This window comes from Syngnathus scovelli, chromosome 9 (assembly GCF_024217435.2).
Source record: "Syngnathus scovelli strain Florida chromosome 9, RoL_Ssco_1.2, whole genome shotgun sequence".
Classification (NCBI taxonomy): domain Eukaryota; kingdom Metazoa; phylum Chordata; class Actinopteri; order Syngnathiformes; family Syngnathidae; genus Syngnathus; species Syngnathus scovelli.
In genome coordinates, this window is record NC_090855.1 from 13,770,047 (window position 1) to 13,781,280 (window position 11,234).

General features: G+C 47.6%; 1 protein-coding gene across 2 annotated transcripts; it reads right to left on the reverse strand.

Annotated features, from left to right (window-relative positions):
• Window positions 1-605: 605 nt before the first annotated feature.
• vars1 (valyl-tRNA synthetase 1) lies at window positions 606-10,898 on the reverse strand. 2 transcript variants are annotated; one of them, XM_049731427.1, is made up of 29 exons: window positions 10,757-10,898; window positions 9,660-10,012; window positions 9,444-9,587; window positions 9,155-9,371; window positions 8,968-9,083; window positions 8,740-8,815; window positions 8,461-8,561; window positions 8,105-8,232; window positions 7,871-8,035; window positions 7,720-7,801; window positions 7,530-7,649; window positions 5,970-6,078; window positions 5,722-5,901; window positions 5,529-5,653; window positions 5,341-5,444; window positions 5,101-5,259; window positions 4,889-4,979; window positions 4,708-4,813; window positions 4,389-4,459; window positions 4,072-4,197; window positions 3,874-3,978; window positions 3,441-3,588; window positions 3,078-3,205; window positions 2,664-2,819; window positions 2,386-2,598; window positions 1,943-2,054; window positions 1,381-1,556; window positions 850-999; window positions 606-763 (listed from the first exon to the last, which is right to left on the reverse strand). In XM_049731427.1, the coding sequence occupies exons 2-29, from the start codon at window positions 10,008-10,010 to the stop codon at window positions 695-697; spliced, it is 3,828 nt and encodes a 1,275-aa protein (XP_049587384.1). In that variant the 5' UTR covers window positions 10,011-10,012; window positions 10,757-10,898; the 3' UTR covers window positions 606-694. The 2 variants fall into 2 exon arrangements, with proteins under 2 accessions (XP_049587384.1, XP_049587383.1); XM_049731426.1 differs by having other exon boundaries at window positions 8,105-8,235.
• Between the last annotated feature and the right edge of the window lie 336 nt (window positions 10,899-11,234).

Here is an 11,234-nt window from a genome sequence, read left to right on the forward strand (position 1 = left end):
ACAGGGCCGTAGACGGTCCTCATTCCATCAGCAGGACCGATATCTGCTGCTTTGTGCTATTGGTGTGAATGTCTCTGCCCAGTCAGAAACAGACTTCACAAGATATTGAAAATAATTTTGAGTTGCAGAAATTGGATTTAGGCAAATTGGATGAGCCTGTCATATTTTTTTTTTCACTTAGATTTTTGGGGTGTCTATATACTGAGCCCTCTGTAGGCTGAATACTTTTATTTCCATCAAAATATGTGGCATCCTTTTGTTCCTAAAACATTAAACTGTCCATATCAGTAAAGATATCCAACTTTTTTTTTTCACCATTGAAATCTGATGTGTTTTTAAAGTGTTCCTTTCATTTTTTTGAGCAGTGTATATCCCATAACAGCACCTTTGCGCCCGACACTATAAAAAAAAAAGATATTAAAGATATTCTTCAACTTTTAGTCACTGTGTCTTGTAGTTTTAGCACTGGGGAAACTTTTTCAACATATTTTATTTTCTCTTCCCCCAAATCTTTGTTGTTTGAAACCCTAACCTGAGTTTGACATCGTTGTGTCATTTTCCCCAAGTAGTTTGAAAGTCTGAGGAGGCAAGGAAACATAAAAGACTTGGTATTGACAATTGATTTAATATGGCTAACCGATATTTTTTACAATACTTGCAACGAAAACTGCAACATGACGAAGATGACAAAGCCTTATATCATCTTGGAAAAGTTGTCCATGGCTTCTTTGACTTTGTCCAGCTCCGTCTGACTCTGTCGCAGCTACAATACGAGAGAGAAGTAATGAGAACTTTTTAGAGGATAACGCCTCAGCGAGACAAGAGGAAAAAGCGTTTGCTCTTCCTCACCTTTTCGGCGTCCTGCTGCTGCACCTTGAACGGCACCTTGTCCCTGTAGTCGCTCTTGGCCAGCTTGTCTTGCAACTTCTCCATCAGCTTGTCCAGTTCGCCTTTCTTTGCCTGTAGCTTGGACAACTCCTTGTCCACATTGATGAGACCCTAACATATGTCAACAACTGTTTCATTTTGGAGCACCAAAATGTGTGTTTCAATTGACTGTTTTCAAAGTCTTTGTGGTGATGTTAGATGCAAGCCGCAGCCATTCAAAATAAATTAAGTTGAATTTGATTGTGCAAAAATGCAAACATGAGGACTTTCTTCTGAATCCAAAGGCTCTTATTTGCCATTCCAAGGTTAGTGTGACATTTGTCCTCTTTTTGTAGCGGTACTACAAAAAAGAAAAACAAGGAGCAATATGGTGCCTACTGCTCACATCTTGCTTGGTGTTTTGAGTCCCACGCGTGTTAACGTACACACGCGCGCGCACTCTCACGAACGCGTCCACGACGCATAAACGCATTCCCACCCACATAATGTCACCTTGATCATGAGGTTGACGGTGCATCGATCAGACGCAATGGCCACAGCGCAGCCCGCCGGCACTGCTTGCTCGGCACTCAGAGCGATCACGGCCTGACTGTACGACAGCGTCTGGATCTGCGCCGAGGACGTCTGCACCAGAAACAGCGTGGCGCCGTCCGCGCACTGCAGGTAACCTGACACAGCACAGGCAACAATTTTAGATATTGATTGACTGTTAAGCTAATACAACACGATTAAGACAAAGTCAACTAAATGAGTTTTTTTTCCACTTCATTGACAAATATGACTTTATTTTTCTATTCTGAATCTCTGCGGCCGGGTACAAAATGGATCCCAAGTCTTTGTTGTCAAGGTCAAGCTCCATTTCGCGTTCTTTGTTCTCATTTCCATTTCAATCCATTTGTACGCCTGACAGAGTGAGTCACTAAGAGTTTCCAGGTGCTTTCTCCAACTTTCCTCAGAAGCACTCATGTATCCAACACAAGCGGTTTTTGACATCTGCCGCGATGTGTGACCTCACTACTTTGCTCACATTCAAATGCGGCGTGTGTCCACTTACAGTCCGCTCTGGTCTTGGTCAGATTGTAGTCAGCCCTGAGCGAGCGGATGGTCTTGACCACGTTCATGACAAAGTCCATGTTGCGGTCCACCTCGTCGCTGTTCCAGCAGAACTGCAAACAGACAACAAACAAGTCAACTTGCACCTTTTCACCAATTTTCTTTTTTTTTGTGTGTGCACGTTGTAGTTGCTCTTCGGTGCGCCACTAATTTTGGACATTCTGCGCAAAGCATCAAGAAAATATGCCTGTGTGCGTGTGGTGTCTGATTATGTGTTTCTGTACAGTTTGTTACTGACAGATCGAAAAGTGCCGCAACATAAACAAGATTTAGCATTAGCAGAAATAACAGCTCGGCTTCTAAACACAGAATTGGAGCGGCAACAAACAGCGTGAAGCTTCTTCTTTGAGTTCACTCAAGCCGTACGCCGGCTCATTCACTCGCCTCTTGGGCATCGGGGTAAGGCGTGACCGAGATGCTGGGGGCGTCGAGCTGGGGCTGTCGCCGCGGCAGCCTCTGATATAGCTCCTCCGTGACGAAGGGCATGATGGGCGAGAGCAGGCGCAGACCCACGTCCAGGCACGTGTACAGCGTCTGTCGGCACGCGCCGGCCCGTCGCTCGTCCCCCTCCTCGCCCAAGACGGGCTTTACGCACTCCTGTGCAAGCAAAAAGTTTACTTCAGCACTATTGTTACAATGAGGGCGAAGGTCAACGTCGGTACCAGGTAGACATCGCAGAGCTCATAGAGCCAGAAGTTGTAGATGGCGGTGGTGACGGCGGGGAAGTCGTACACTTTGAAGCTGGCGTCGCACAGAGCGACAGCGGCGCTCAGCCGGGACAGAATCCATCGGTCGGGAATGATCTCCTCGCCGTGCAACTGGTGGAGCACATCCACGTTTTCATTTCATTCTGTGATGCCATGAATCAGACAAGTGTGGTACAAGTGCCGCTTATGGCACCAAGGCTTCCTCCCGTGGCACATTAAAGAACCACTGCCCAGTACGGTTTAGTAGTTGTTCAACTTTTGCATTCTATCTGAAGTACTTTTTTTTAAACTTACAATTGATCTTGTTTAACATATCAATCGAATAACCAAGTACATGATGGAGCGGAGCTAAATGTCAGCTGGACTCACCTGAGCTTTCTCTAAGGGCACAAAATTGTCCCCGAGTGTCTTCACGGCAAACTTGACAGCGTTCCATAGCTTGTTGCAGAAGTGACGGTAACCCAGGATCCGATTGACATCCAGGTTGATGTCTCGGCCTGAAAGGCGCACACACAAACATGCACCGTGGCGACAATTAGGACTTCTACATTTCACAATGAGTTTGGGTGATTGAATTAGCACACATCTTGTCGTACTCTCCCTCGGAAATCTGATCCACTTTGAATGGCTTTCCTTAGGCTCAAATTTGCTTTTGTGAAAACTATCGACTGAGCTGTCATGTTACAATGTTGCGTTAAACCAAAGACGAGAACGTTGAACTCGCCCGCTCACCTTGGCTGGTGTAAGCGCAAAGTGCGAATCGGAGGGCGTCCGTGCCGCATTCTGGAATGCCATTGGGGTAGTCTGACTTCTGGCCCTGCTTGGCTCGCTCCACCTCCACTGGGTCCAAGTTGCTGTGCGTGAGCTGCGTGTGCAGACCCTGTGGACAGGTCAGGTAGGGAGAAATAAAAGAGGCTCTTAGCAACACGCGTGACAAGTGCTCCTCTGCCCCCTGGTGGGCCACTTTAACTGGAGTCCTCAAGGCGACTGCGGTCATAACGGATGGCTTCAGTCAAAGATCTTTGGTTGCCTAATAAAGCTTACAAAGGAGGACAGTTATCGGGGGAGCAATATGAGGAACAAAAGAACTTGTGTGTGCTCATTCGTGTGCTCGTGTGTGCGCTCGTGCGTGTGTTGTAGGCATCGAGGAAAGATCAGAATTCACCTCCAGGGAGATCCCGGTAATGACATCAAGAGGGTCGATGACGTTGCCCAGTGATTTGCTCATCTTCCTTCCGTGGGCGTCCCTCACCACGGCGTGCAGATATACCTGCGAGCAATTAGTCACTGTTGTCGCGGTCCAAACTAGGCTAACAAGCGTCAACCTCAACTGCCCCCCATAGTGTTGCATGAAGGGTCTTACCTCTTTAAAGGGCAGCTTGCCGGTCAGTTTGAGGCCCATCATCACCATGCGAGCCACCCAGAAGAACAGGATGTCGTGACCCGTCTCCAGCAAGGTGCCGGGGTAGAACACACTAAGGTCCTGAGTCTTGGAAAAATAGCAAAGGGACCTCCATACAGTGCTTTGGTACAGGTCGAGTTGAACGTGCTCAATTCTTGAGTCTTAAAAAAAATAGGACATGTGGAAAGATGGAGGCAATCTCAAGGGGAAAACTTTGTTTTATGGCTCAAAATGACTCTTGGAGCTTGTTCCCAACCGTGCCGAGTTGTCGTTTGTACCTCGTTAGGCCAGCCGAAGATGGAGAAGGGGAAAATGCCAGATGAGAACCAAGTGTCCAGAACATCCTCGTCTGCAACGCCACAACGACTTTGCAATTATTAAAGACAACACGTTTGTCATCCGTTTGCTCACTTTTCTACGGTGTTGTCGTGAGCGTTACAGGTGAGCTGACTTTGCTACATCCTGCACTGGCTGCTAGCCAATCAGGGTTCACATATAGAGGCAAATATTCATGCCTAAAAAGATTTAAACGCGATGAAGAATTCTTTAAAAAATGAAAGGTTCCACTATATTTTGAAAGAGCCCAAAAAAAGTGACCTTGTCTGAGTTTCACTTTGTCAGGGGTGACATTGAAGCGCTTAGCCGCCTTCTCTCTGGCCTCCTGCAGCGTTCTCCCGCTCACCCAGTAATGGCCGTCGACATCCTGGAATCAAACACACAAATAAAGCATACTCGTGAATCAGAACGCCGCAAATGAAATGACGAGCGGGCGTCTTGCCTCTCCCGGTTTCACGGACGGATCATCTATGGTGATGAAATACGCGGGGATGCGGTGGCCCCACCACAGCTGCCGGGAGATGCACCAGTCCCTGGGAGCATCACAGGGACACACATGTGTCACACAATCTTCGCAGGGACACACACGTGTCACACAATCTTAGGGATCGGTTGTCGCTGTAACGAAAGTCGGCTGTGGTTTTCGGGTCTTACCTGATGTTGTCCATCCAGTTGAACCAGGTCTTGAGGTGGTGCTCGGGGATTATTTTGAGGCGTCCTTCTCGGACGGCGTCGGCCGCCTGCTTGCCCATTTCGGTGCAGTTGACGTACCACTGCGGCTTGAGCAGGGGCTCCACGATGTCCTTGGAACGACTACAAACACAGGCAAAAACACATGTAAGGGCGCCAAGGCACAAAAACCTGCAGGCGTATGTCTTTCGCAGCCTCCCCGACCTGCAGACGGGCACCACCATGGGGTTGTCTTTGACCTCTTTGAAGTGACCTCTGGCCTGGAGTGCCTCGAACACGGCTTTCCTGGCGTCAAAGCGCTTCATGCCCTACGCCAGAAAAAATCATAGCACCCATCTATGTAGCCACAAAGAGAGGCCGAGCGAGCGTGCGCCATTATGACAAAAGCGTACCAGGAAGGGAAGGGGCACATTAATAAGCAGGCCATTCTCGTCCAGGATGTTGAGAAACGGCAGGCTGTGACGCACGCCCACCTCGTAATCGGTGTGGTCGTGAGCTGGTGTGATTTTCACAGCGCCTGAAAGCCAAACAAAAGCAGTCAAGCCATTTTCATTTTCACACCAGGTTACAAAGCTCCTCTCTCACCTGTTCCAAAGCTCATGTCCACAAAGTTGTCAAACACCACGGGCATCTTGCGCTCGCAGAAGGGGTGCTTCACCATCTTGCCCTTCAGGTGTCGGTATCTGGAGTCGTCGGGGTGCACGGCCACGGCCGCATCGCCCAGCATGGTCTCGATTCGAGTGGTGGCTACGACGACCTCCTCATCTGACCGAGCAACAAAGACAGCTTCTCCAGTTCGGTCCGACGGCGGCAGCTACACTCGGGTACGGTACCTGAGCCGTCCACTTTGTAGGCAAAGGACACCAAGACTCCGAACTCCACTTTGTCTTTGTAGCCCGGCACGGGCAGCAGTGTTCTGCCCGTCAGTTCCTTCTTGTCCACCTGCAAAGCAATTCAACAAGTGCGTTGCATTCATTGGCGCTCGTGGGGCAAAATTTACCTCACCCGTGTGTAATCGTCCCATCGAGTCCATTGAATGCAAAAGTTGAAAGCGCAGAACTATTACAGACAATATATTGATGAGGGGAAGCATAGCTTATACTTTGATTACAAATAATTGACTTGAATTGTCTCCCCGCCGTCATTGGTGTATTGGATTTGGATGTATTGAGAGAGAGAGAGAGACAGAGAGAGAGAGAGAGACAGAGAGAGAGAGAGAGAGAGCAAGAGAGAGCAAGAGAGAGAGAGAGAGAGAGAGAGAGAGAGAGAGAGCGAGAGAGAGCGAGAGAGAGCGAGAGAGAGAGACAGAGAGAGAGAGACAGAGAGAGAGACAGAGAGAGAGACAGAGAGAGAGAGAGAGAGAGAGAGAGAGAGAGAGAGAGAGAGAGAGAGAGAGCAAGAGAGAGCGAGAGAGAGAGAGAGAGAGAGAAAGAGAGAGAGTAATCCCTCGCTACATCGCGATCCGTTTATCGCGGCTTCAGTACAGTAAAGATTTTTTTCCAAATTTAAAAAAATAAATCAAAAATTCATAAATCTTCTATATTGAGGAATTATGGCACGAAAGTTGCTCACACGCCAGCAGAAAGCAGGGAGTGTCCACAAAATTGCAGTACGTACACTTGTACCTTTTTATACAAAAAAGTTGTTATAAGAGTTATAAAAACAGTATTGTACCTTATGAAAAAAATGGTATAATGATAAGAGTTCTAAAAACATAGTTACAGTATGTACACTTGTAACTTGTTTTAAAAAAGTTATGATAATAAAAGAGTTCTAAAAACATATTTACAGTATGTATACTTTAGCTACACCCACATGTTACACATACACACATGTATCATATTTATATTATTTATACATTATTTTATGTATAGTCTTTACCTGTTTGAAACTATTATTAATGTTCTAATGATAAAATACGCAATTATATGGTTTAATATACACTTACCGATACACAAAAAATTTATGTATGTTAAAAATGAGAGGGTGACACTACTTTGCGGATTTTCACAAATCGGGGATGGTCTTGGAACCAATTATCCACGATAAACGAGGGATGACTGTACTTTATTGATCCCTAGAGGGACATTGCGATGCCATCAGTTAAATGCGTGAATAAACACAGTATCACATAATAAACATCGGACATGACAAAAACGATAACAAAAGAGAGGAAGAGAGTAGATCTGATTAAATTAAATAGATGTTAATAATTAATAATTAAAAATTCAATTGATTAAAACAGTGTCATGACATTGTTGAGTATGTGAATGTTGTTTTCGGGAGTATTCCCAATCAAATGTAATTAGGGGCCTTTCCGCCGACGGCGCGTTCCCTTTTCCCTTGAACAAGCTTGACCCCTCACTCCGACACCAGCGCGGTTGGCAACTGACCTCGATGTCCGAGATAGCCGAGTTGAGCGCGCAGGACCAGTTGACCAGCCTCTTGCTTCTGTAGATCACGCCCTCGTCGTGCATACGGATGAAAGCCTCCTGCACTGCGTAGGAAAGTTTCTGGGGGGGACAACTAAGGTTGAAGAGGAGCTTTTAAACGCGTTCCGGTAATAGGTTGGGAGACGCTCACGGGGTCCATTGTGAAACATGCTCGGTCCCAGTCGAGAGAGGAGCCCAGCTTCTTCAGCTGGTGGTAGATGCGATCACCTTTTCTGTGGACACACACGGTAGAAATAAGACAAGAGCTTCTCCGCGTAAAAGGTCGCACCTCATGCACTCACTCGTTCTTCCACTTCCACACTTCCTCGATGAACTTGTCCCTTCCCAGGTCATGGCGGCTCATGCCCTTGTCCCTCATCAGCTTCTTCTCCACCACCACCTGGGTGGCGATGCCGGCGTGGTCGCAGCCCGGGTTCCACAAGGTGGTCTTGCCGCACATCCTGTGCCTGGATGCAGACGGGGGGGTTCAATCCCAAAGCGTCCCTGTCGTGTGCGAAGCTCGGCCGACGCCTTACCATCGGGTCAGGCAATCCTGGATGGCGTTGGTAAGGGCGTGCCCCAGGTGGAGCGATCCGGTCACATTGGGTGGGGGGATGCACATCATGAAGATGCCTTTGGGGTTTGGATCGCTGATACTTTGCCTCTGCTTAGAACGAAAATAGGAGAGTTATAGTTTGGCAGTCAAGGAAAAGAGAGGACGAGGTCGAGGGACTAGACAGCAGAGGGTTCATTATGAGGTGGGAGACTTCTAACATGGTCACGTCTGCGGACTGAAGCAACTCCAGTTCATCCCTTTCTACTTCCAGAGTGCCATAAAAAAGAGGGTCACTTCATTGTAGCAAGAAGCAAGAAGCCAGTGGTCTATGCTCACCCCATACTCTGGCTTGAAAAATCCCTGCTTCTCCCACCAGGGGTACCAGGCGGCCTCCACATACTGAGGGCTGTACGAGTCGGGGAGCGGAGTGAGGACATCTGACGGCGGAGGGAACAGGTTGAAATATTGACTGGAGGCTGCAAAGGCGCTTTGCATTCCTCATGTCACACTAGCGGGCCAAACAGACTTAAGCCTTTCTTTCACTCACTCAACATTTATAATCATGCCATTATTGGTTGCATCATCCTTTTACACCACCCCAAAAAATCTTTTCACCTTTTTTCTCCCCAGATGGAGTAGGAATGTTGTATGAGATGACCCCCAACTCCTTCTTCTCAGGTTTGGCCTTTTTCTAAAAAAAAAAAATAAAAAAAAAAAAAAAAAAAGAAGCAGAACAGGCCTTTGCTCTTGTAATTCTAATGAACAAACATGTAACCAGCGCCGTTTTCTAATCCTGTAAGAGAAAATCTCTCCACTTAAAAAGAGACTTTGGAGACATTGCACCTCTGTGGCTGGCTGCGTCTTCTTCTTGGCCTCCATTTGCTTCTTCTGTTGGAACTTCTCCAGCTTTTCCCTTCTCTTTGCCTCCTTCTTGAGCTGAGCTTCAGTTTTGGGCGGCCCTGCAAAAGTCTACACGTCGACATTCTGTGCCAAAATGACCAAAACCAACATCCAAAAATACTTTGCGGACCATTAGATGTCACTTCCGCCATGTCGCCGGCAGTACTGTTGGCGGCGGCAGGAAGGGGACGAGTAGAAGCTTTGGTCTCCGCGTTTGTCGTGATCGGCACCACCTTCTCGCAAAGCTTGACTTTTCCCAACACTTTGATGAAGTGTGGCTGGTTGATGCAGGTGGTGAACCATCGGGTCACGTTGCTCACTGCTTTTCTGTCAGACGGCTCCAGAGCCTACGCGAATCACACGCAAACAGAGCAACGGCGAGGATTCGGCCCAACGCAAAGATACGTGCAAAGACCTACGTATTTAAAGGGTAGAAGAAGCGCAGAGGCCACGGCCATGTCGGCAAGGGTGACACTCTCCCCCACCAGGTACGTTCTTGGCTCCAGCGTCTTATCCAGAACCTTAAGGACCCGGAACAGGTCGGCGCCCGAAGTCTGCTGAAGCTGACGCGTTACGACATGTCAAGAACACCCAAAAAGAGGTAAGATACCCGGCACTTGACAAAAGACCTTCACCTTCTTGTCCAGCGTCACCCCCATGAGGGGAAAGACAGCGGCACACGACGACGGGATGAGCTCGTTGTCGGCGAAGCTGAGCCACTGCCACACCTCGCTCTGCTGCTTGGCACCCGCGCCGGCCCTCTTCCCTTGCAAGGCCAGGTACCAAGCCACAGCGTTGGCCCCGCTCAGAACGGCGGCGCTGTCCCCCATGCCCACCACCAAAGCAGGGGTGCAACGGGCACAGAGAGCGGCGGGGGGGTCGTCAGTGATGATCCTCACACCAGACGATGGGGACGCCTCTGCAGCGAGCAGAGCCAGGATGCTCCGGAAGTCATCGAGGTGTGGGGACACATAAAGAGTGGCCATCCCTGATGGAGACACGGGGATGATAAAGAAAAAGAGGTCGCCACATCTCGAGGTGGGGGGACACATAAAGAGTGGACATCCCTGATGGAGACACGGGGATGATAAAGAAAAAGAAGTGGCCACATCTCGAGGTGGGGGGTACACATAAAGAGTGGCTATCCCTGATGGAGAGACAGGGATGATAAAGAAAAAGAGGTGGCCACATCCGAGGTGGGGCGACACAAAGAGTGGCCATCCCTGATGGAGACACGGGAATGATAAAAGAAAAAAACATTTTGCAGTATCTTCAACATCCAAATCTTGTAAGACCAGTTTTTTAAAGTTATGTCACTTAGGATGCCTTTGAAGTTCAAAAACTGCAATACTTTTTGTACATGTTCCATAGTTTGAACAGCAAAAGATTTGAACGCAGAAACTTTAGACTCTTAGCCAGACATGCAAACCACAAGCACCACTTACACACTTTGATTGTTGAAGTCATTGTGGTAGTGAATTAACTTAGTTCAAAATGTTTAGAGTGCATTGCACATTACAAACAATAAGTAACGAGTGCCCATTATGTTTTGTTGACGTTGAATTCCCAATCGACAAGTAGCGAGCGACAGTGAGCCGCTCACCACCTAGCAAAAGCTGACTCGAGTTAATGCTAAGTTATCTTTTGCTATCAGAAAAAGTCAAGCACGAGTTTTCAACGCAATAATACGGATTTATTCGCGAGGTAAGACGTCGGTTGAAAGTGCTCCTACCTTTGAAAGAAACAATGAAATACGTCAGCCAGCAGCTCAATAGGTGCTCGGTGCATAGGTGTTCCACGCCACACTTTGCAGTCTGATGCAATGAAACGACATTTCCGGGTTTTGCTACCACTTCCGCCCCAGCAGGGAAGTCTCCCAATAAAATAAGTTTGAAATTCAAATAGTCGTTAAAATGTTTTATTATTGACCATGAGTTTGTAGAAAATTAATTGTTATCAAATTATAATACTGCACTGTACTAACGGGACAAGACGAGAGGAGGAGAAGAATTTGGTTCACTTATTGTGTCCAAACGTTTGACTGGTAGTGAGCAAATTTATTATTTCTGATGTGTGGACCGGACTGGTCACCCTTTTAATCGGTACCTTAAGAAGTTCGGGTGGTGATTGAGAAAGAGTTTGGAAACTCACCTATTGGCGATTTTCTTTCCTGTTTATCTTGGAAAATTTTACACTGAAAGATACACACG